The sequence below is a fragment of the Schistocerca americana genome, chromosome X (genome assembly GCF_021461395.2).
Source record: "Schistocerca americana isolate TAMUIC-IGC-003095 chromosome X, iqSchAmer2.1, whole genome shotgun sequence".
Classification (NCBI taxonomy): Eukaryota; Metazoa; Arthropoda; class Insecta; order Orthoptera; family Acrididae; genus Schistocerca; species Schistocerca americana.
In genome coordinates, this window is record NC_060130.1 from 229,401,044 (window position 1) to 229,427,876 (window position 26,833).

The 26,833-nt window shown below is 43.4% G+C and overlaps 1 protein-coding gene across 2 annotated transcripts in view; it reads right to left on the minus strand.

Moving 5' to 3' along the window:
- LOC124555744 (b(0,+)-type amino acid transporter 1) overlaps positions 1 to 26,833 on the minus strand; it is a 593,057-nt gene that overhangs the window by 58,483 nt on the left and 507,741 nt on the right. For both annotated transcript variants that reach the window (XM_047129768.1, XM_047129767.1), the window contains exons 8-9: positions 12,716 to 12,819; positions 8,801 to 8,897 (exon numbers count right to left, since the gene is read on the minus strand). In XM_047129768.1, the coding sequence (XP_046985724.1) occupies positions 8,801 to 8,897; positions 12,716 to 12,819 (201 nt within the window). The remainder of the gene's footprint in view (positions 1 to 8,800; positions 8,898 to 12,715; positions 12,820 to 26,833) is intronic.

Consider the following 26,833-nt stretch of genomic DNA (forward strand, 5'->3'; position numbering starts at 1 on the left):
ACTTTCGTCCGCGTTGTGACTTAACGGATGTTGCTTTTCCGCTTTCCCTGTATACGATGTAAATCTTCGATACGGTGCCTCTTGAAATAGCAAACACTTAGGCTACGTTGCTTTCGGAAGTATCTATGAAACGAACACCAACAAATTATCCACGTTCGAATGCACTTGTTTCCGACATTATACACCCGGAAATGCACAGAACACTGTTCTGAGCACAACTGGCGGTTGCAACATATTGAGGCATTGCACAGGTGCTGTTCGTGGCCAAATTCAAGATAACAGCGCAACCTGCGGGTGTGGCTAGGCTCTACATTTATATTCAAGCATACATTTCTCGCGGTGTTTCCATACTTTTTTCGAAACCCTGCATACAAAAATGACGTGGTGGGCAACGTCGCAGGCTCCATGAGGCTGTTGGTTGATGACACTGTCACAGCGCCAGAAACCTGTAGTGAAATGAAGGAATATCTATAGAGGATCGACGTATGGTTCAATGACAGGCAGGAGACCGCAGAATAAATAAATGTAACGCTCATAAATAAGCGGAAAGACCCATAATTTTTTATTGCACGGTTTGCAATAGCTTGCTGGACACAATAACAAGATGTCTAGAAGTATGAGTCTGGACAGATTTAAAAGTGGATACACCACATAGAACTGGTTGTAGGAGTAATACATGTCAGACAGAGTCATTCGGAGAATCGTGACGAAATACGATTTTCCCACGAATGTGTTAGCTAATAAAATCCTTCGGCTTATTCTTTTTCTTTTTTAAAGGAATTAAAGTAGGCTAGAGTTTAACGTTCCGTCGCCGACGAGACAATTGGAAACGGAGCCAAGATAGGAAATGGCATTTGCCTTAAGCAAATTAGGGAAATCACCGGAAACCTAGTGTAAGTCGTGGACGAGCGACCGTAATGTGCCAACGTTGTTTTGTCACAAATCGCAGTGGAGCAACATCTGTAAATCAAATGTTCAAGACATTCACCAGAACGTTTTGAAGAAGAGAAAAGTGCGTGACAAATCTGTCCTGTAGACTACGTCTTCCGAACAGAAACGAGTGGACCCCTGCCTCAGCTTGATTGAAACGCGAAATGCCGACAATTCCGTTCTGGAAACAAATCATCAGTGGCGACGAGATTTGGTGTTATCAATATGAACCTATCATGGCAGAAATTTGCATGGAGGGCCAATGCTCTGACAAGATAATCGACATTCAAGCCAGTATGACGTGCGAGTTGAACAACGTCGCAAAGAAGAACTTTTCTGACAGTTTTACATGGTTGTATGAACGTTCTGTGCCTAGTATTCAAATGGGGGGAGAGTGTGTAGAACACCTGAACCATTAAAAACACCTTCTTAATGTTTCCGTGTTTCTTATTAATCCAGTCTTGAAACATAATGTACCCTGTGAGATACACGTTATTGGTATCACACCTACGAGACGTTTTTAATAATGCCGTTCGCTGTGTTTTCGCCTGTATCATGCTAAGTTATTAGAATGTTTCAGTGCACAGTTCGGTCCCCTGCAGATGTGAGGTTAGTTTACCGTGCGTCAGACATCAGATGAGGCGTGTTTGAAGATAGCTGCGTCGATAAGAGCGCTACAGATTCATTCCCACATCGCCGCACAACTGAGAAAGTGCACTGTGCTCGCGGTGAGACCTGAAATAAATGTTCCATTGCTGATAATATTGTACTACGGCGGGACAGGATTATTTGATAATTTTCATTCGTGGAATTCAGAGAAACTCCGTGACACTGCCGACCAGTAACAATAGAAACAGTGTAGCTCTGCGTAATTTCAATATGTTTTTTCCAAAGTCAACCGTCTGCCACATCATGGAGGGAGTAAGTGAAATAGACCGTGGAATCCTTAGCGACAGCCTCTTGTAGGAATGTGGGGAATTATGTAGCGTAATTACGTTAGGATTCTGGTTCTAGCACGCTCGCTATGCTTGAGGAAGGACCTCATATAAGAAGACGTGAAATACTCGTGGAGCGGTATCTGCAACGAAACGACGTGAGGGAACCGAATGTACGCCGGCTTCAACAATAGCTCTCGAACCAACAGAGTCTTAGAACATTACAGATAAATTAGTGTTTTCTTACATGTCAGTTACATACATTTGTTTAGTAACACAAAAGCGTCAGTGTAGTGATTCACTCGTTCAGGGTCACTTGGTGAGGTATGAAGCTGGAAAATCGGGACATTATCTGCTAAAATCGAAGTGAATGGCCCATAGTTTTACCTCTGACAGCTTTTCGTCTACGTGAATACCTGACACTTATTGTCATATTTGTGTAGTTATTTAATGAAAAGTTTATTATTTTCCCAGTGACTTTATTTAAACATTGATTGAAAGTGCTATTAAGAAACTGTACTAATTTAAAAGTGGTCAATTTCATATGTTAGCGGACGCCACAACTGAAAAGATAACCAAAAGACACTTCTGTCAGGAAGGCATAAAGAATTGTTTAAACAATTTTTAATGACAATTCGTTCTCATTTAATGTGAGTACACTTGCCCAAGAATACTAGCTTATTTATGAACAAACCTTTATTTGTAATTATTGTGAATGATCTGAGTGTGACCGAATATTTATAACAATTCTTTATTTAAATATTGTTGTAATACATTAGTTTAGTCTGGGAAGTGGTCAAGATGAGTCAAATCATGTCTGTAGAACTTAAGAACGATGTGCTTTTTTATGGGGTGACCTTCAGCCAATGGAAAAGCAGACAATAGTGGGACACTGCAGGAGTCAAGTGGAGACTGAAACTTTTCGAGTGAAGAGCTTAAGGGAGCAATTGGGGAACTTTACGTTGAGTTCTTGAAGAAGTCAGATCTGCCTGCAGTAACATGCATGATTCGGTTGTATAGTTGATTGATTCTGGGCAGTGAACGGCTGCTATCATACTTTGACTTGTGAAGGGACTTCATATTACGAGAGAACTGAAAGTGCTCCAATGTAGGACTAACTTTTTCCGCTTGTATTACGGATCTGAGGCTGGACCATGAGTTACTATTCTTTGTATCGTGCGTGTTAATATGTGAATCATCATGTTAAACTCTGAACTTTTTTCAGCTGGTGAATATTTCATGTGCTGTGATCATGAAATGCTCTTAGTTTTTGCGAGTCTTTGATGACTATTTAGTTTGAGGATTCTGCTACCATTCTCATAACGCTCTCAACATAGCTTTATTGCTTTTGATAAGGGTATTTTCTGTTGGTACTTCCCGTGTACCTGAGATGTCTTTTCTTGAGTAAACGTTATTCAACATAACTCTCTGTCATTTACATCAATTACAGACGTTACAATAGAACTCTTTTTAATAAATTATCCATTTAACTTAATTTTGTATTTCTGTGTATTTCATTAACTCGCAATTCTAGCCAGTGCATAGATTATTCGACTGCAGGTTATTATTTGCAGTGAATTAGCTATGGGGAATGAAAGCGGTTGTGCATGACTCTACACTATGACCACATTGAGTTACACTTTTTAAACAGAGCTCTGCATAGCCCAAGTACCTAAACTACGAGTAACTGGAGGTAAACACGGAACCAATTTGCTCATATGGGATGCTGTATAGAAGAGCAGATACACTTGCAGTAACCGTTTGGTATCGTCACTCTCACATACCCTGAGAAGCACTTTGTGCTGTCATTTTGAAGGCAAGTGGGAGGACTATATTGATCCAGACAATACGCAGATATCTCCACACGATCAGTTTAGCCTCTAAGCTTCCATTATGGAAGAAATTCCAACCGTTCCTCCTAGCACTATGATGCATGAAGAAGTGAGAAGGGAATGGGATTTAGATCAGTGGCACACGGTTCTCTTCGTTGACGACTGCAGAATTTCTCTAACGCCTGACGATCGTTGTAGAAGAGTGTGGAGGCGGAGAGGTGACAATGCACTTCTCAGGCATTCAGTCTCACTGGTTCAGCAGGGAGGTAGGTCAGTCAGTTATGTTTTAGACCGGTTTCAAGTAAGAATGTCGGGTGCCTCTCACCACTAACAAGGGAAATTTGGGAACTGTGCAATATCGGACGAGGATCTTTCACCTTATTGTCCAAACATACTGTCAACAATGTGGTGATGGGTTCGTCTTTCAAGACTATTCTGAATGAGTATGCTTGTACCCATAAATTGCAGGAGGTAGGACTTTAACGATTGGAATGGACTGCTGCATCGTCTGTCAAGAACCCAATTGACTGTGCCTGGGACCAGCTAAAGCTTGTAGGGATCGGATGATCCCAGAAGACCCACCGTCTGCACAGCAACGTCTCGACCACATTGTGAACAGAATGCTAAGGAGGATCCAGGCAGGTTGCAGTGTACAGAGAGGGGGTGGGGGGGGGGGAGGGGGGGGAGAGCAATGTGTTACTAAATGTTACACAGCAGCAGATTTTGATTTCACACATGTGCAAACGTGTGCCCTTTCGAAAATACAGCCTTTAGTTTGTTTATTGTGTTGTTTTTATTTCGCAGTAAATTTTTTTTATTGTAATTAGGTAAATTCTTTCATTCCCTGTCTCCCTCGTAGCTGACCCTACACAGGTTTGCAGATGTGTAAAGATGCAAATCTGCAAGGGTTGGAACTTAAATAGTGGCAACTTTTTATTTACAGCTCGTACAAAATACACTCCTGGAAATGGAAAAAAGAACACATTGACACCGGTGTGTCAGACCCACCATACTTGCTCCGGGCACTGCGAGAGGGCTGTACAAGCAATGATCACACGCACGGCACAGCGGACACACCAGGAACCGCGGTGTTGGCCGTCGAATGGCGCTAGATGCGCAGCATTTGTGCACCGCCGCCGTCAGTGTCAGCCAGTTTGCCGTGGCATACGGAGCTCCATCGCAGTCTTTAACACTGGTAGCATGCCGCGACAGCGTGGACGTGAACCGTATGTGCAGTTGACGGACTTTGAGCGAGGGCGTATAGTGGGCATGCGGGAGGCCGGGTGGACGTACCGCCGAATTGCTCAACACGTGGGGCGTGAGGTCTCCACAGTACATCGATGTTGTCGCCAGTGGTCGGCGGAAGGTGCACGTGCCCGTCCACCTGGGACCGGACCGCAGCGACGCACGGATGCACGCCAAGACCGTAGGATCCTACGCAGTGCCGTAGGGGACCGCACCGCCACTTCCCAGCAAATTAGGGACACTGTTGCTCCTGGGGTATCGGCGAGGACCATTCGCAACCGTCTCCATGAAGCTGGGCTACGGTCCCACACACCGTTAGGCCGTCTTCCGCTCACGCCCCAACATCGTGCAGCCCGCCTCCAGTGGTGTCGCGACAGGCGTGAATGGAGGGACGAATGGAGACGTGCCGTCTTCAGCGATGAGAGTCGCTTCTGCCTTGGTGCCAATGATGGTCGTATGCGTGTTTGGCGCCGTGCAGGTGAGCGCCACAATCAGGACTGCATACGACCGAGGCACACAGGGCCAACACCCGGCATCATGGTGTGGGGAGCGATCTCCTACACTGGCCGTACACCACTGGTGATCGTCGAGGGGACACTGAATAGTGCACGGTACATCCAAACCGTCATCGAACCCATCGTTCTACCATTCCTAGACCGGCAAGGGAACTTGCTGTTCCAACAGGACAATGCACGTCCGCATGTATCCCGTGCCACCCAACGTGCTCTAGAAGGTGTAAGTCAACTACCCTGGCCAGCAAGATCTCCGGATCTGTCCCCCATTGAGCATGTTTGGGACTGGATGAAGCGTCGTCTCACGCGGTCTGCACGTCCAGCACGAACGCTGGTCCAACTGAGGCGCCAGGTGGAAATGGCATGGCAAGCCGTTCCACAGGACTACATCCAGCATCTCTACGATCGTCTCCATGGGAGAATAGCAGCCTTCATTGCTGCGAAAGGTGGATATACACTGTACTAGTGCCGACATTGTGCATGCTCTGTTGCCTGTGTCTATGTGCCTGTGGTTCTGTCAGTGTGATCATGTGATGTATCTGACCCCAGGAATGTGTCAATAAAGTTTCCCCTTCCTGGGACAATGAATTCACGGTGTTCTTATTTCAATTTCCAGGAGTGTAGATCGTGTTTCAAAGTTTTGCTGACCTTCAAAGTAGTCACCAGCATTGTGTATAACCCGTTGCCAGCGATGTGGAAGTCGTAGTGCCAGTTGCGTTGACAGTTCAACTCGATTTCTAAACTGAAGGAAACACTTCTCGGCATTCCCTTCAGAACTGCTACAAATTCGTCGGGCAATAGACCGCGCCGCCAGAACTGTCAGCACAACTGCCACTGCTAAGAGTGTCCCGCGACTTTCACATCCCTGGCAACGGGTTATACACGATGATGGTGATTACTTTGAAGGTCAGGAAAACTTTGAAACACGTATCTATTTTGTACGAGCTGCAAATAAATAGTTGCCACTATTAAAGTTCCAACCTTCGTATTTTTAATGGGGCACAGCAGCCAGCCACAAATTGGTTTTGGGTTACTTTAGTAAAAAAAATATCATTACTAGTTTCGAATTTATACAATTTGTCATCAGGCAGCTTTCATGATTTCGTCAAAACATACGACGCATTGGTTTACTGGTGAGTTGTCATGAAATCTTCGTATCGAACATTTGCTTTCACAGTTTTCTTCCAGCGAATTATATTGGTAATTTTGTTTGTATTTCCACAATCGCATACATCGATTTGCATTATTAAGCGCTTTCGGTTGGTCACAAAACGAATTTCCAATGCGCACCACATGTTTAGACTCACGTACAACATTTGTTTTTGTGCTGTCATAGACCGATACCACCCCACTGGCTTCCCGCAGTTGTTAATGGCAACGCAAATTTCCCTCAGATGCCGACAGCGGTTGTAAGGGGTCCGACGAATCCAATGGAGCACACCCACTGAGCCACATCTCCAGAGGCTCTGTCCCACGAGCGCCGAATATATGATGACAGGCGGCAGCCACACAGCCCATTTGCAATGAGGCGTGGCCCAGTCACAACGGAGTCGCCATGGAGATGCACAGCAGTCGTGGCCCTTCACCATCACTCGTGCGTTAGTTAAGAGAGCCTCGCCGTACGATGCTCTTGTTGTTATTATATTAGCTAGACTTGGATGTATTTGTACACTTGGAGGAAGCTACAAGCTAAGTAAAGCTTGTTCGCTAATCATGTTTGCTTCCTCATTACGCGTCAAACACAACACCATCAAATCACTCGGTAACCAGTAAATGGAGATCAATAGCTCCATAAAACCCTCTCTTCAAACATCCATGGTCAGTCTCTGAGAGTTTGTCGATATATTTCGTGTCCACCGTGAAAGCTATGAATCCTTCTAACACGCATTTCATTTCCATGGAATTTTGTTTTATTAGGAAGTATTTAACTCATATTCCTGACGTTCACGAGTGTCTCGTTCGATTTTCTGAGGAACATTTAGAAAATTTAGACTCCTACAGTAGCAGGTCTAAAGGTAGTTTGCCGTTCTTGTAATTTGTAGGATTTTATTAACGGAAGTAACACATAAATCAAGGAGACACATTTGGACGGTTGGCTGGATGAAACTGGGAGCTGAGCTGCCTAAAGTGAGCCAAGTTAGACAACACTTGACGCAGTCATTGTAGCCACAAGCTTACGATAAGCTTTTCGGTTACTGGACTGACCTGAATAGGCGAGGGGCTACTCTTCTCGAGCGAATGCTGAATCTAAAACGCATATTTGATAAAAAATACATAAATACTTTTACAGGTCTTAAAAGCAAGTTATAGTCTTACGCTAAAGTAAAAAAAGTGTAAAAAGCAGGTAGGGTCCCGCAACTGCATCCACTGCGTCTTCTCATGTTAGCTGCAAGTACTACAGAAAAGAATACTTTAGTTCCAGGATTACATATCTGACCTATATATTAAAACTCTTCTATTTTAACAGAAGTAAGTTGTACCCAGTTCCAGGCAATACTTACCTGACGATGATCGCTCTCCTTTGGACTCACACTAATTTTGGTTTCCATGGCTCTTCATCCAGTAATTTTCTCCAATACTTCCTAACGGTCAGCATGCTTCTTCCTCTGCTGGCTGAGAGACAAATTAATGCCCATATTCCTTAAAACACGGTTGTCAAAGAACAGGTCACATTTATCGCGGGAATATCGAGCCTTAGCACAGAGTACCTGCACGTGAAGGTATTGTCCAGAGGGCTTTGTGAATTTTCGAGTAAGACGGCAAACTACAACGGAATCTATTTTAAATACTGGATGTCACCTCTCCACTGGTTGCCTGTTAGCAATGAGGTGTCGGTCATATTTTCGCATGAAAAAATCTCCCCATAGCTGTACTTAAAAATTAATAGAAGTTGAACGAACTGCGAGAAACATAACGAAAATGGGAACTATGTAGGAGAATAGCACTGACTGCAGTACAGTTTTTGCTTGTGAATGACACAGCATGCACATAGTTCTCTAGACTGTTTACGCAGTTACACGACATGATTTACACGGACATTAACTTTCTCCTTTTTTGCCCAAGAAAAATCTGATACTTCCAGAATTCGGCGAGAGAATGCTTTAGTACTACCGACAACTGCAGTCTATAGCATGTCGCGAAAATTAAAATACGAACATAACAGGTGAAGAATTTGACTAACATACCGTCTACAGTTTTTCGTGGACTCGAGGGTAGATTCTTTCAAGTGCACTAGTTTGTGGAACGTCTGACTATTAATTCTTATAACAACCTTTCGGACGTTGTAGTTCGCAACACTGATGTTTCAGCTAGGAGTAAAAACATGTGCAATAGTTTTTGTACTTACATGGAATATGAGGCTGGGAGCCGGTGTTAACTTGGTCACGTGCACGTAAGACAAAATGCTGAACAAGTGTCCTTCCCTGCTGGCCGCGAAACACAGCCTAGACAAGCATCAGATCATAACTTGTAAGCAAAAGGAAACTTACTTGTATTTTAACATCACAGACAGTGCAGCAAATTTTTCAAGATTATTATTAACATTTTGCTGAAAATAAATCTTTGCCTAGTGCAAAGCCAGAAAAAGAGTTACAGCAGCGAGAATACAGATTTCACTTTCAGTTTTAATAGAAATAAAAAAAAAATCAGCTCCGTCAACGATGCTGCACAAGCTCCTCCGTTTTCAGTGGAACCACGCTCTGAGGCAACAGAGAAAAACAGTTCTTGCAAAAACACGTAGGTGGCTTGCCCGAGAAGCTAACAGCAGTTTTAAGAAAGGATAGTAACGGTAATGCACAAGACGTAAAAATGGAAGACACTACGTGGTTGAAAACTAACTTTTGAGCTTGATGTGTGCAGGATAAGGAAAGCTCCGCTAGGAAGAATGCCGGTTCAGTCTGAGCGACCGCTACACGTCAGTCACACGTCTAACTGTTATACAGGAAACTTGGTGAAAAGCAAAAGTATTAGAGTTTTATCGTTTCGTAATGACTAAAGCTGCAAATAAGACAGCTGAATCTGTCTGCTGTACATCCTTCTCTACACGAACAGAAAGGTTATTATATGCAAATACTGCCCTTCTGGCAAGAGAATGAATAGTGCGACCGTATTATCAGTGTGGTGATGTCGAAATAAAGTGAATTAGGAGCTGTAAGAGAGAGCACTACAAAACTTGCAGGAAAATAAAGTAAAACAACTTGAGACGTAGAAACTGAATGTATAAAAAGAGAAAAAAATCGATCCCCGGCATCTCTAAAATATAATCCAGAATCGAAACAATTAATTAATTCACAATTAAAAAGTAAATATTAAGCTTAATCACTATAGATATGTTCTCAGGGCAATAACACTCAACTTTTTCTTTTAGGATATTTACTGAAGAAGCAAAGGGGCTACTGCAGAATGAATATGCAGAGGTCTCCGTCGATGGGTCTGTAGTAGTTTGTTACATGTATCTAGCTCTTTTAACGTTGGTGAAGTGAGCGGCGATTTTAACACTCGCGTAACTGAAAACGAAAATGAAGAGGCACTGCATGCAGAAGTATAGAGCTCCGAACACTGTTTGAGAGACTACTCGTCCACGCGTATGGCGTCTGATAACATTTGCACAAGTCTCATTCGCTCAACAGAGGTAAGAGTTCATCCTGATATCTCACCATGCAGTGGGTGTAACCGCAGCTAAGGACCACTACCGCGTTTCACTTAATATTCAAAGCCAATTGCTTAGTTTCTAGCATTAATATACGCAGATTATATTGTGTGACCTACTTGGGCTGCTGTTAACTGTTTTGCAAGAATCGCGTAATGTCCTGCACTATAAATCCGAACGAAAAACTTACACTGTGTTTCCATAGTAGCTAAAATTTCGTATAGCGTGGTACTTTCATTTATCAGAAGACTATTCAGCTGCTTTTTTCTTATGTTCATTATTTTGACCGTGACGAGACCTTCACTAAAGGGGAATGACAAAAGCAATTACAAATGGTGTGCGGAAATTTCCGTTAAGATTTCTATGACTTGCAGGGGAGAGTGAGTACGTAATATTTTGAATAGGAACCCATATCCGGAAACGTACCGTTTCTGTTCAGATATGTAACGCGTCCACGTCTGCTGAGCTAAATAGAAAAGTCTCATAGGTGCTTGTCTGGTACACCATAGGATAGACAGGATGACGTGCATTACGTTAGATGGTCAGCTGATGTCACTTAACATCTACCTTGCTGCGAGACCCCTGTAGAGACAGAGGAAGGTCTGCTGGCATGAGTTCTGGCCGCTGCACTAAAAACTCAAGTGGCACCAGATGGGATGGAGAGTGTGTACCAGAACATTCTTGGTACGTACAACGTTAGTGGCCGCCACATCGAGTCGCTGTTGTAATGCATCAGTACTGTCCTGTGCATACAGTACGCTGGGCTCTTTTTTGTATTGGCATAATGTAAACACTTAATGTATAAGTGTTAATACAAACAAATGTGGTTACTTGATAAACGGATGTTTCGTTATGTTTCCTTTCGAATGGGTACCTAATAATTACAATGCGTGTCGCCTAATTCAATTCCTCAGGCAGAACTGGATGAGTTACACATCTGAATCCAAACAGTCGTAGAACGGAAACGATACATTTCCGGACATGGGTTCCTATTCAAAATTTATGAACCCACTCCCCTCTACAAGTCCTATAAGTTTGCAACGGAAACTTCCGAACTTTCTGTATGATCCACTTACCACGTTTTCCAGTTTACAGGATGACGAATCACGTCAACAATTAAGTTGAAGCTACTTTTTTCGGGTAAAAAGTCCTGTAAGAATCAGATCTAATGTCGCGAACTGACGCTAGCTATAAAAGTAATAAGAAATGTTTGTTGATCGTGTCGCAGACCCTTGTTAGAGGGAACTCTGAATCTTGTTCGCAAAGACTATCGGGCTTCTTGCTTCGGCGTGTGCGTGTGTAATATTCCTGGAGATTGCCTACCCTATTTATCATGACGATGAGACTATTCCTATGATCACAAAATTCGTTTTCATCTACGAAGGATATTCTGTAAACACGGATATAAAACCCACAAGAGCATTTTTGTTTTGCATTAGCGTATAGTACGTTTAAGATGTGAATTTCTTTTTATTAGGAGTACACCTGCACTTCAGTGTGCTCCTTGAATCTGATAATTATGTTCTTATTTCAGATATGAAAATAACGGATACTGACTATTTAAAAAGTCTAGACAATGTGCCAATGTGAAACGATCGCATACAAAAAAATGTGTACGTAACCCAAAATAATATCTGGCGCATTGAGTCATCCTTGCTACCATCTAAAATGTGACGGAACTGATTAATCACTGGAATATTTTGTATTCCAGGATTTCATTGATGCTTGGAGAAAAAAACCAATGCGACTAGTGTCCCTGAGTGATGAAATGAGCTTCCTTTAATCCATATACAAAGAATAAGCGCTTCGTGATTACATTTTTATTCATATTTTCTCTCTTTGTTTCAATAATGAGTTTTCAGGTTTTTACAGAAAGATGTCATTGTGACGCAAGATGAAACAGTGATCTTGTATTATGATTATCTAAGAAAAGAACAATCTAAACAAAATTATTTTTCTAGGAAATTCCACGTTTTTGTTTCCATTGCTCTCTAAGAACTGCCTACTCCAGACGGTTAAGTTTATTCGCACACGTGACGTAGTGTTGAGTATCGGAGCTGTAATAAGGGAATATACATAATGATTATTCTTTTTCTTCCTCCAATTTCTCTCGTCAGATTGTGAAACATTATAATTACCATTTAATGCTACAAAGTGAGCCAAATGTATAGTGTACGTCGCACTGCATCGCGTCGAAAAGTAGGTTTCGAGCCTCGAACTTTTCTTTTAGCATGTTATAAATATACTTTTTGCATCCAAGCGACGCAGATTCCGACCGACTCTAGAGCACGGAACAGTTTCCTGATGTTTATCGACTGTATGTTTGAGCTAGGCACTAATAACTTCAGTTTATGCCACGGTGGAACACAGAACATGGAAAAGATTTTCACATTACGTGGAGAAAATCAGAGAAGAAATCTTCGAATAAATATTTTGCCCCGCGAGTCCGACAATCTTACGCCGCTTCTCCCCGAATATTCGTCTGCCACCTTGCGAGAAGCCCGATAGCCTTCATCTGAAGAGAAAAACTGTGTTGCAAAGACTCAGCTGTACTCCTGCAGCCCTCGTTTGCGTGGTGAGCTCTGATGGGGATGAAACTGACGCGCAACTCACCTGCCAGCTGCGAAGAGCGTTCCATTGGCAGAGCCGAAGGTTGACACGGCGACTGCGAGCGGCATGAGCCACGCCATCGGGCCCAGAATGCGGTTGCCGAACAGCTGAAACCAGACGAGCTCTTCTTTACAACTCAATCATACGTTGTGGGTAAAAGGTGCTAAATTACAAAACATGAATTAAATGATGATCAAAGGAGACACAACCTCAAAAGTTGGTGATCTGGTCGTAAAGTGCAAATCTTAGAAATTTGGGTTGCAGAAAGTAGCAGTAATTAGGAGTAAATGTAAGTAATCGAATTCTTATCCTGGATGGATTATCGCTGATTCGATACGACGAGCAATCTGGATTTGGCTTTCAGTCGGTTTTCTATACGTATCTGCCCAAATGCTTGGTCGTATCCTCAGGTACATACACTACTGGTCATTAAAATTGCTACACCAAGAAGAAATGTAGATGATAAACGGGTATTCATTGGACAAATATATTATACGAGAACTGACATGTGATTACATTTTCACGCAATTTGAGTGCATAGATCTTGAGAAATCAGTACCCAGAACAACCACCTCTGGCCGTAATAACGGCCTTGATACGCCTGGGCATTGAGTCAAACAGGGCTCGGATGGCATGTACAGGTACAGCTGCCCATGCAGCTTCAACACGATACCACCGTTCATCAAGAGTAGTGACTGGCGTATTGTAACGAGCCAATTGCTCGGCCACCATTGACCTGACGTTTTCAGTTGGTGAGAGATCTGGAGAATGTGCTGGCCAGGGCAGCAGTCGAACATTTTCTGTATCCAGAAAGGCCCGTACAGGACCTGAAACATGCGGACGTGCATTATCCTGCTGAAATGTAGGGTTTTACAGGGATCGAATGAGGGATAGAGCCACGGGTCGTATCACATCTGAAATGTAACATCCACTGTTCAAAGTGCCGTCAATGGGAACAAGAGGTGACCGAGACATGTAACCAATGGCACCCCATACCATCACGCAGGGTGATACGCCAGTATGGCGATGACGAATACATGCTTCCAATGTGCGTTCACCACGATGTCGCCAAACACGGATGCGACTGTCATGATGCTGTAAACAGAACCTGGATTCATCCGAAAAAATTACGTTTTGCCATTCGTGCACCTAGGTTCATCGTTGAGTACACTATCGCCGGTGCTCCTATCTGTGATGCAGCGTCAAGGGTAACCGCAGCCATGGTCTCCGAGCGGATAGTCCATGCTGCTGCAAACGTCGTCGAACTGTTGGTGCAGATGGTTGTTGTCTTGCAAACGTCCCCATCTGTTGACTCAGGGATCGAGACGTGGCTGCACGATCCGTTACAGCCATGCGGATAAGATGTCTGTCATCTCGACTGCTACTGATACGAGACCGTTGGGATCCAGCACGGCGTTCCGTATTACCCTCCTGAACCCACCGATTCTATATTCTGCTAACAGTCATTGGATCTCGACCAACGCGAGCAGCAATGTCGCGATACGATAAACCGAAATCGCGATAGGCGACCTTTATCAAAGTCGGAACCATGATGGTACACGTTTCTCCTCCTTACACGAGGCATCACAACAACTTTTCACCAGGCAACGCCGGTCAACTGCTGTTTATGTATGAGAAATCGGTTGGAAACTTTCCTGGTGTCAGCACGTTGTAAGTGTCGCCACCGGCGCCAACCTTGTGTGAATGCTCTGAAAAGCTAATCATTTGCATATCACAGCATCTTCTTCCTATCGGTTAAATTTCGCGTCTGTAGCACGTCATCTTCGTTGTGTAGCAATTTTAATGGTCAGGAGTGTAATATATTAGCTGTTAAGACAGGAAAATATGAAGAGTGATTTAAAGGCATATTATATTTTATCTGTACTTTAGATTCCAGTATGGTTACAGAAAAGACACTCAGCATTTAGAACAAATTCTACGTTATTCGATGAAAAGTATCTGGACCCTTTCAGTGGAGATAAATATGGAAGGTATCCACACTTCACCTTTATAACGACTGGAAACCTGCTGGGCACACTTTAAATGCTTCACGTGAATGTCTGTGGAGGAATGGCAGCGCTTCCTCAAGAGCCGAAACCAGGGAAGGTAGTGTTGTTGGGATGTTGGACGCCGGGGTCTGCAGCGAAGTCGATGTTGTAGTTCATGCCAAAGGCGTTCAACCGGGTTCAGGTCGGGAGTCTAAGCAGGCCAGTCCATTTCAGGTATGTTTTTTCCACAAACCATTGCCTCAGAGATGTCGGTTTATGACAACGTGCATTGTCACGCTGATACGGTTCTACAACTACATCTACATGGATACTCTGCAAATCACATTTAAGTGTCTGGCAGAGGGTTCATCGAACCACCTTCACAATCCTCTATTATTCCAACCTCGTGTAGCGCGCGAAGAGAACGAACACCCGTATCTTTCCGTGCGTGCTCTGATGTCCCTTATTTTATCATGGTCATCGTTTCTCCCTATGTAGGTCGGTGTCAACAAAATATTTTCGCATTCGGAGGAGAAAGTTGGTGACTGGAATTTCGTGAGAAGATTGTTCCGCAACGAAAAACGCCTTTGTTTTAATGATGTCCATCCCAAATCCTGTATCATTTCAGTGACACTCTCTCCCATATTCCGCGATAATACAAAACGTGCTGTCCTTCTTTGAAATTTTTCAATGTACTCCGTCAATCCAATCTAATAAGGATCCCACATCGCGCAGCAATATTCTAAGAGAGGACGGACAAGCGTAGCGTAGGCAGTCTTCTTAGTAGATCTGTCCATTTTCTAAGTGCCCTGCCCATGAAATGAAGTCTTCCTATTGCCGGCCGAGGTGGCTGAGCGGTTCTAGGGGCTACAGTCTGGAACCGGGCGACCGTTACGGTCGCAGGTTCGAATCCTGCCTCGGGCATGGATGTGTGTGATGTTCTTAGGTTAGTTAGGTTTAACTAGTTCTAAGTTCTAGGGGACTGATGACCTCAGAAGTTAAGTCCCATAGTGCTCAGAGCCATTTGAACCAAGTTGCTGCAATCACATCCTCGTTTGAATAAAATCTTTGTCCCGCCAGCCATTTCTTCAAATTGGGGAACAAATACTAGTCCGAGGGAGCCAAGTCTGGAGGATAGGGGGGATGTGAAACGAGTTGGAATCCTATTTCCATTAATTTTGCGACCACAACTCCTGAGGTGTGTGCTGGTGTATTGTCGTGATGGAAAAGGACATTTTTGAGGTCCAATCGCCGGCGTTTTTCTTGCAGCTCGGTGTTCAAACGGTCCAGTAACGATGAATAATATGCACCTGTAATAGTTTTACCCTTTTCCAGATAATCGAAGAGGGTTATCCCTTGCAAATCCCAGGAGACAGTCTCCATAACCTTGCCCGCCGAAGGAATGGTCTTCGCCTTTTTGGTGCAGATTCTCCCTTGGTAACCCATTGTTTCGATTGTTCTTTGTATCCATGTTTCATCCACAGTGACGAAACGACGCTTCAAGTCCCGCGGATTCTTCCTGAGCAGCTGCAAGCGATCCTTGCAATCCTTCACACGATTCCGTTTTTTGTCAAGCGTGAGCAATCGCGAAACCCATCTTGCGGATAGCTTTCTCATGTTCAAATGTTTATGCAAAATATTATGTACCCGTTCATTCGAGATGCACATAGCACTATCAATCTCACGCACCTTAACTCTCCTGTCATCCACCACCATATCATGGATTTTATCAATGATTTCCGGAGTCACCTCCACAGGGCATCCAGAACGTTCAGCATCACTTGTGCCCATATTGCCACTCCGAAAATCTTGAAACCACTTATAAACTGTTCTAATCGAAGGTGCAGAGTCACCGTAATGTTTATCAAGCTTCTCTTTAGTCTTCAGAGCCGTTTTGCCTTTCATAAAGTAATGTTTAACCACCACACGAAATTCTTTTTCGTCCATTTTTTGACAATCACACGACTTCCTTGATTCACACGAATGCCAAACACAAATAGACCAATATGGTTGAAACTTGGTGTGCGTTCCTTCCAAAGATGCTACTAACTAAACATGACCTCGATACACGCTGGTGGTGCCGACTCTCGGACTTTGCACGGACCCTCGTATGTTCCAGAACGTACACTATTGTGAAATGATGACGTTGATCTTTACAAGAATACGACTATCGTTTGTTACTGAAATGAATGATGCTGTATGACGTACTATGTATTCTTCCGTGTAATGGACACATGTAGGTGATACGAAGTGAAGACTCTCTGTATTTCAAGAAGGCCAAATTGTTGCAGGAAGCTTGTATGCAAGGATATCTTTGGAGTATCGGTAGCAGTAGTCTCCAAGGTGACAACGGAAGTCAAAATTAGTAGAGGAATGCCATCAGGGAAAAGTACTAGTACACAGAAACTAGTCTTCGGTGATATGAATCGTTGAGCTTTGAAGAGCATTTTCACAAAGGATGGCGAAATTAGCAGGGTACGTGTGACTACAGAGCTCCTACAGAACTTCCAGCAACCTGTTTCTGCGATCACAAACTGGATATCGACAGCCAGATGACAATATCCAACGATCTCGGCAAAGTGACAACATCTACAATACTGTGGCAGCAGGAAACTATTTGAACCCTGCGTGAAGACCAACATTTGGGGTTCATATATCATTAATGCCCAAAGCGGGTCATCCATCGTGTCTATCTGAGGGGCCTTCGAGATATACGAGATAAGATGGCGCTCTTGCAACAATGTGTGGACTGAACAGTAGTGACATAACAGGGACGTACGTGACGTACATGGCACGCCAGTACTAGATTGTTTAACCTGAGCGTGACAATTGTGGCAGATTACAGAGTTGCCACAGTCAGCGCGAGATGGAGTCAGAGTTAAATGACGTCCCTAGCGTCATCCCAAGTCGGTGGAGAAGGTTGCAGGAAAGAGAAACGTTCATCAAAAGTACGGGAAAACTCGACCACGAACTACAGCCCAGTACCTTAAAGGCCCCCTTGAGCTGGTTAGAGATAAAGAGACACACTCTGGGTCTCCCTTCTCTCGCCAGGCTGTGAATAGTCATCAACGAGACCTCTCAAATGTGTGCTCAACCAGCAGTGTGTATTCCACTGAAACATGTGGGGGCTGAAGTGTGTCGCGTCTTGCCCATCGTGAGTAGACCCAGGACCAGAGGGATAATGCCCTACTTACGGACGAGTTTTCGGTTAGCATAGAGAGTGACTGTCCTTGTCTGTTCATGTATGATAACTTTGAGGTGGGTTACAAACATGCCAGTATTGTGAAAAGGGTCCAATTTGGCGGCTAAATTCTTATCGTCTGGAGCGCTGTCATGCTAGAACCAGATAAGCTATGCATGTTTCCTACGGTACTGTGACGTCTGAGGAGTACAGGGATGACTTTCAGCAATGATATGTGCACCATTTTCGTGGAGCATGTGCATCAGGATTCCATATAAACAACTGTAATGACCGACCACACAAGGCCGCTCAGGTGGACTAATACGTGCTAGGAGTAGACATTAGGAGTCTGGAGTGGTCACTTCGCTTCTCAGCCTTAAATCTGATTGGATACACACAGGACGCTCTAGGCCGAAGAATTGGAGCCGTAACACTGCCGCCATTAGAGGGAGCTTGTTCAGCAATGAGAGGCGTTAGAGCAAGCTAAATTAGGCAAGCTTTCCCGTAGCATTCAAATCTGTTGTGTGCCTTTTACTGGCACGTGGAGGCATCGCGACCCGTATTAACCTTACGTATACTACTGGTGGAGGAACAACACAAAGACTCAAAGGCCAACCCTTATCACAATGTCTCATAATACAATGTTGCCAAGGACCTTCTAGTGCACGAATTATCGCCAAGTATCGTGCTTCGTATACTTCGAAGATCCCTTAGCATACGGATAGGAGTGAATGTCAAACCACTCTTAAACAAGGTGTCTGCTGGGTCCCGCCAAAAGAAGTAATGATCTTTTAAAAACCAACACGCAACCCCGATTAAAAACTGGCAACAATAAAGGAAACTACAGGCATCATAGATGATGATGAAGTCCCATACTCCTTGACAGAGCGTAGGGGAACGATGCGGGAGACCCGCACCGCCGTACTAGGCAAAGTCCTAGTGGATGTGGTTCGCCATTGCCTTCCTCCGACCGTAACGGGGATGAATGATGATGAAGAAGAAGACATAACAACACCCAGTCACCTGGTGGCAGGTGAAAATCCCTGACCCCGCCGGGAATCGAACCCGGGACCTCGTGGTCCGACAGCGAGAACGCTACCGCGAGACCACGAGCTGCGGACGGCATTGTAGAAGACTACATAAGAATTCATTAAATATCTGTTGCAGTTAAACGCTAATTCGTGGAGATACGTGAAAAGAGAACTTGAAAGGAATCGTCAAAAGGACTCTAGAAACAACACAGTGATTTCACGAAAACCAACAGCGAAAGAAAATTAGAGTTTAACGTTCCTTCGATGACGCGGTCATTAGAGCACAAACTTGTAAAGGGAAACGAAATCACGCATGTCCTTCTCAAAGGAACCATTTCGGCGTTTGCCTTAAGCCATTTAGGGAAGTCACGTAAAATCTAAATCTGGATGGCCGGACGGATATTTAGGCCTCCGTCATCCATATTGCGAGTTTAGAGTTTTACCACTGCGCCATATTGTCTTGCTCGCTAGTGAATTCGTGAGGTGGTTTTTGGAGAATAAAGAGAACCGCCACCAGGCGCTCTTTGAATAAGTAAAATTACGGAAGAAGGAGGAAGGTTAGAGACGAACGTCCCGCTGACAGGGAAAGGAGAACAACGAATGTTCGTAATCTGAGGAACAGCTTCAGATTCTGATGTAGGAAATCGTGTGTTTAGTAACTACATCAGCATTACAAACCTGGGTGTTAGCAAGTTTTTGCAGCTCATTTGGCAACAGGTCTCGGAACATTTTATTTTTTTCATTTTAACTTGTCTTACGTTCCGAAAATGCATCATTTTCTATATGCAGGAAGCCTTTTTCAAATGCTGAAACCGGATAAAAGGTGGAGAGCAACTGCAGAACCCGTACTAATTGTCTTCTTGCGGACATGGCACCTTCATATATTGGTGCAAATATTCTCGACGTCAGCTTGTGTATGCAAACCTGGCCTCTTTGGAGCTGCGCTTTTTTTTTTTTTTTTTTTAAAGAATAGGACGTTTATCTTACAACAGTTTAACGTGCGTAAATAGCTACGTCTGTGTAGGCGCAACACTAACGCAAGCGGAAGAAAAAAGGAAGAGGGCGTTCGTGTATAATGCCCTGACGTCGTTGGCCATTACAGACTAGAGACAACTTTGGAATGGGCAAAGTTTTGAGGACGAGGATGGTCTGAGACCTTCTCTAAGGGACGATCACGCTCTAGTACGGGGACGAGTAATGGGCCTGTCGCCTTTCGGTAGGAGTACTCTTAGAATTAAGTTGAATGATTTACGAGCGCTACGAAAGAGCATACGTAATGATGGTTTGAACCCAGATCCTTCTAAATTCATGCACAGTGTTCCACCTCTGCTGCAACTTGCTCGGTTAGAAGGTCTCGGACGTGTAATTTACCGGCTCTCTTTTAGGGGCTGCTGAGATGACAGTTGGGTTAAGGTCAGAAAGTAATAATTAGAGTATACTTCTCCGCTTCGAGGTGTCTCTATGGCCAAGAGAGAGACTGAACAAAGGTAAGAAAGACAGCCGCAATATCGCCGATGTGTTTCTTTCGTCGAAAAGACAGATTCATCTAAAGCCCAGCAGACTTGAGGGCGGCTTGAAGTACACAACTTGGTAAATAAGTTCGTTCAACTTTGGAGTGAAATATAATTTACTTTTTAGTTTATGAAATGATATATGGTTAGACACCCTAAACACATTGTGGATTGATACCGAGTTTACTCTTGTTTGGCGTGCCATAAGTTAGAAAAATGGTTCAAATGGCTCTGAGCACTATGGGACTTAACATCTATGGCCACCAGTCCCCTAGAACTTAGAACTACTTAAACTTAACTAACCTAAGGACAGCACACAACACCCAGTCATCACGAGGCAGAGAAAACCCCTGACCCCGCCGGGAATCGAACCCGGGAACCCGGGCATGAGAAGCGAGAAGGCTACCGCACGACCACGAGCTGCGGACCCATAAGTTAGAGGCGGATCTACATCTACATCTACATTTATACTCCGCAAGCCACCCAACGGTGTGTGGCGGAGGGCACTTTACGTGCCACTGTCATTACCTCCCTTTCCTGTTCCAGTCGCGTATGGTTTTCGGGAAGAACGACTGCCGGAAAGCCTCCGTGCGCGCTCGAATCTCTAATTTTACATTCGTAATCTCCTCGGGAGGTATAGGTAGGGGGAAGCAATATATTCGATACCTCATCCAGAAACGCACCCTCTCGAACTCTCGTGTTCTACACGCTGTCTGTAGACGCCGTCTGCTGTGATATATTTTAACTACTTCGTGTATTTAGGTATTTAAACCAGTAGTCAATGTACCATACTTGATTGCCTTCATGTATTTTTTGCTTAAAGTATTTTGATATTTCAATAGTTACTGTTTTCGTTTGGAAGTTTCTCTTGCTTCTAGAGTTGCCCATTTTCAGCAAACGGAAGAAAATAAACGAAATAAATACTTTCTGAAGTTTTTGGCAATGGCTATTCAGATATTTCTAGTGAGACTGTATATCTGGAGGACTTGTGTGAATTACTATTTCAATGGTACTGAGGACGAGTCGAGTGACCGTGACATCATTAGATCTGTAAAGAAGCGGCCGTGCGGTTCTAGGCGCTTCAGTCTGGAACCGCGTGACCGCTACGGTCGCAGGTTCGAATCCTGCCTCTGGCATGGATGTGTGTGATGTCCTTAGGTTAGTTAGGTTTAAGTAGTTCTAAGTTCTAGGGGGCTGATGACCACAGATGTTAAGTCCCATAGTGCTCAGAGCCATTTTTGTAAAGAAGCGTAAGGTGACAATGTTTTCAAGTGACTGTAACTATAACGATGAAGGTGATATTGCTCTTGTGAATGATTCGTTTTGTCACGGGAGGTTCAACATATCGAAACAATACATTCGACAAGGTATATAGCGGAAGAGACTGAATATTTGGCTATGAAGTTAGAATTTGTAAATCTCATTTTATTTACCGAAATTCTGAAGTTACTACAGCTTTTTTTGCAACGAAGCAATCTGCTTTCTTTAAACAAATTCGGAAGCTCTTGAAAACATCGATATATAGTAAACAAGTTTCCCGTGCATCATGTAAACCTTTGATACACGGAGACCGATAGCTAAGTCTATCATCTTGCAGCTCCAAATATATATCAGTACATCAGGAATGATGTGTACATAAGGTTCAATACTTCAGGATTCCTTGCAAATAACAGATACAATGTTATACTGGTGGATAAAAATGAGGTTCGTTTGATCAAAGACGAAACTTTGTGGTGAACCTTTTAGAGAATTTGTAGGCCTACAGTCAAAAGTATATGCTCTCGAGACTGAGTCTGGGGGCACAACGCACAGAGCACACACACACACACACACACACACACACACACACACACACACACAAATGTTTATGTCAAATACTGTAGCCTCTCCATCAATGATTACAGACAACGTGTGCTGAACTGGGCAATAAAAACTACTGTGCAGTACAAATTTCAATCTAAGCAGCATGTTGTTTCTACTATTAGACAACATGAATTTTCTTTATCTGCACAAAGTGATAAATGTTTGATACTACACCATAAGATAAATACGGTGGCGTTGGGTCACTACTGCATGAAAGGAGATGATTGATTTTATTGTAAATTGTAGATTTAATTTGAGATTACTACCATTTTTGTAACTGATGTGAATGCAATGCAAATACCTGTAAAAATGTAAATTGTAGCTTGATGTTATTATCACTTTTGTAACTGATGTGTGAATTCACATACTCCTCAGTCATGTTCTCATTACCACGATAGAAATTTAGAGGTCCATTTTAACTGATCAGGTAGTTAATATATAAAAATCATTGTGTAATGCGTGTGAAATATATCAGTTGCTGATCGTAATTTGAGCTCACTCTCACCTTTATAACTGATAGTTCAATGTAAGTACCAGAAAAGTGTGTGTGAGAAATGTAAACTGTAGATTGTAATTTTAGGTCACTACCACCTTTGTAACTGATGTGAATTCAGTATAAATACCTTAAAATGTGTGTTAAATATGTAAATTGTTGATTGTAATTTGAGCTCACTACTATCCTTGTAACTAATGTGAATGCAATGTTAATATCTCTAAAATGTATAATTAATGTAAAGTGTAGATTGTAATTAGAGGTTACTACCGTATTTGTAGCTGATAAATGACTTCACATATTACTTATATGCTAATTATCTTGATGTAGACTTTTCGATGGGTATTTAATGATCCATCATAATTTTTCAGGTAATGAGTGTATATAAACATTGAATGTAAGAACAATGTATGAAAAAAATTACAATAATTTTTATGTCTAGAGTACTTTTTCAGTTTTTTCCTTTCCCATTCCTGTACTACAAAGACAGAGATGATATTTACTGATGATCACGCAGTACAGTATTTGACATAAGCATTGAGTATGAAAACTAATGAAGTATAAAAGCAATCAAATTTACTGGAGAGGCTACAGTATTTGACATAAACATTTGTGTGTGATACACATGCAGCTTTTTTTTTGAAAATTTGCTATCCACTGCCATTTTTAATGTTTTTTTTTTTTAATTTTCAAGTTCCTCGCGTCCTTCTTTATAACGTCATCGAAAAAGGGGGCGTTGGTTGTGATGTCATCGTTGTGGTGTTATACATAACGGGCGTTGCTTATGACATCGTAGAGAGGACATCAGTCATGTGACGTCACAAATGGAAACAAGGTGCACCAGAGTCGCTCTAGCCATATTACTCCCTTTTGTGGAAACTTTCATTGAACGGTAAATAGGAGTATAGCACATTAATTTTCAAGCTGAATTTTAATTTGAACGTCACAGTTCTTTACTTTAAGAGCTATCCCATGACGCTACAAAAGTAGAAAAAATTACAAATGTTGACCTTACAGTAAAACACTTCCTTTACATGTTATCACTAATTGGAAGACTTGTTACGATTTCGTCATCCATTTATGAAACACCTCTATCGGTTTTTTGGGAACATCTTTATGTTGCATTGGTAAAGCATCTGAGGTCATTGCTGCATTCGTAAAACATTTGAGGTTATTGGACGCAAAATCTACCCCATACGGAAATGGGCAGTTTTTGGACGTTATACAGGTATTACTCGGGTCAGATTCATTCACTGTGGGCCATATGGATTTAATTAATCATACGACCTATTAGAAACAGTAATAGAGCACACTTTATAACCACGCACAGAGCACCAAGTTTTCGACGTGGTTACCTAAGGTAAATCATTGCAGTGGCCTATGACCTTTAACACACCTCGTTATTGTAGACTGTTCATTTTTCATCTCCAGTAACGCTTCAATAATGGATTGTTTTCATGGGGTTTCCGGAGCGGATCGTCAGTGGATACGGGAAGTTTAGCAGCGTCACTGGGCGTATCAAGTTCCGACAGGTTTCTGTGCAAGTATGGATATCTCGAACTTTCGCAAGTACTGAATGATTTAGAATTTTATTGCAGATATCACGAAGAACACCTTAATTAGTATCTGTGGTCTGTCAACGAATAGATGCGTCACGAATTTCAAAATCTCTACAACAGTTTACTTGATGCAACAGCTGCCAGTTATACTTTTTTTCGACTTTAACTCACATATAAAAACTGTGTTTAATCGAAACAACCGACAGATTCACTCACTGTGGAACAATGAACCCAAGAAAAATCCAAAATTATGGGAGAAAGTTGAGAGTAGCACTGCATTAACTAGTCATACACATGCATAGGCGAGAATATTACAACAAATTACATCTTTCATGAGAAATGAAGTTCGAGTGTAAAGTTAAATTCATTGAAGTTAGCTATTCGAGAATAGATTCAACTGTATATGAATCTCAATACAATAGCGTATAAATACATTATTGAAAGCAGAGATTGAACGAATGTGTGAAATATATTCAGAAATTTATGAGGTTTCAGTAAAATTGATTTTATTCATCATATCTAGTTAAATGTCATATGATAGTCATTTTAAAGTACATGCACCGGTGTGTTGGTCATTCACGTTACCGTATTACTATATACGCTTTTTTCACGATAACATCACATCTGTCTCCATAGTGACCGAGATTTTACTGTTTTAATAGTATGGAGCTGTTTGTGACTCGCCTTCCTGTACTACTATTCTGTAGAATAGTTATCCCAATTTGTTTATGTCACATAGAAAGACGATATGAAGGTTCCCTTACTCAAAGTCTATACTTATTCTCCTTCTGAAACTTGAAAATTCTCAGCTCATTATAGTTGAACGTTGGACTTCACAACGAAGAAAAACATTTCTTCGTAATTCATTACCATAAAAATCAAGATAAACGACGAATTTTTTCTTAAATTGAAAGAACTCCTTCCGACGTGATCAGATACACGAAAGAGGTTTACGGTGATTATTACAATGGCGTTCATAGGTGACACGAAATTTGCAGAAACAACATTCCCTAAAAATGGCGATCAGCGATATCTGAAGAAATCTGTTACAAATTCCTTTCTGAGAGAAATACACTCCTGGAAATGGAAAAAAGAACACATTGACACAGGTGTGTCAGACCCACCATACTTGCTCCGGACACTGCGAGAGGGCTGTACAAGCAATGATCACACGCACGGCACAGCGGACACACCAGGAACCGCGGTGTTGGCCGTCGAATGGCGCTAGCTGCGCAGCATTTGTGCACCGCCGCCGTCAGTGTCAGCCAGTTTGCCGTGGCATACGGAGCTCCATCGCAGTCTTTAACACTGGTAGCATGCCGCGACAGCGTGGACGTGAACCGTATGTGCAGTTGACTTTGAGCGAGGGCGTATAGTGGGCATGCGGGAGGCCGGGTGGACGTACCGCCGAATTGCTCAACACGTGGGGCGTGAGGTCTCCACAGTACATCGATGTTGTCGCCAGTGGTCGGCGGAAGGTGCACGTGCCCGTCCACCTGGGACCGGACCGCAGCGACGCACGGATGCACGGCAAGACCGTAGGATCCTACGCAGTGCCGTAGGGGACCGCACCGCCACTTCCCAGCAAATTAGGGACACTGTTGCTCCTGGGGTATCGGCGAGGACCATTCGCAACCGTCTCCATGAAGCTGGGCTACGGTCCCGCACACCGTTAGGCCGTCTTCCGCTCACGCCCCAACATCGTGCAGCCCGCCTCCAGTGGTGTCGCGACAGGCGTGAATGGAGGGACGAATGGAGACGTGTCGTCTTCAGCGATGAGAGTCGCTTCTGCCTTGGTGCCAATGATGGTCGTATGCGTGTTTGGCGCCGTGCAGGTGAGCGCCACAATCAGGACTGCATACGACCGAGGCACACAGGGCCAACACCCGGCATCATGGTGTGGGGAGCGATCTCCTACACTGGCCGTACACCACTGGTGATCGTCGAGGGGACACTGAATAGTGCACGGTACATCCAAACCGTCATCGAACCCATCGTTCTACCATTCCTAGACCGGCAAGGGAACTTGCTGTTCCAACAGGACAATGCACGTCCGCATGTATCCCGTGCCACCCAACGTGCTCTAGAAGGTGTAAGTCAACTACCCTGGCCAGCAAGATCTCCGGATCTGTCCCCCATTGAGCATGTTTGGGACTGGATGAAGCGTCGTCTCACGCGGTCTGCACGTCCAGCACGAACGCTGGTCCAACTGAGGCGCCAGGTGGAAATGGCATGGCAAGCCGTTCCACAGGACTACATCCAGCATCTCTACGATCGTCTCCATGGGAGAATAGCAGCCTGCATTGCTGCGAAAGGTGGATATACACTGTACTAGTGCCGACATTGTGCATGCTCTGTTGCCTGTGTCTATGTGCCTGTGGTTCTGTCAGTGTGATCATGTGATGTATCTGACCCCAGGAACGTGCCAATAAAGTTTCCCCTTCCTGGGACAATGAATTCACGGTGTTCTTATTTCAATTTCCAGGAGTGTATGT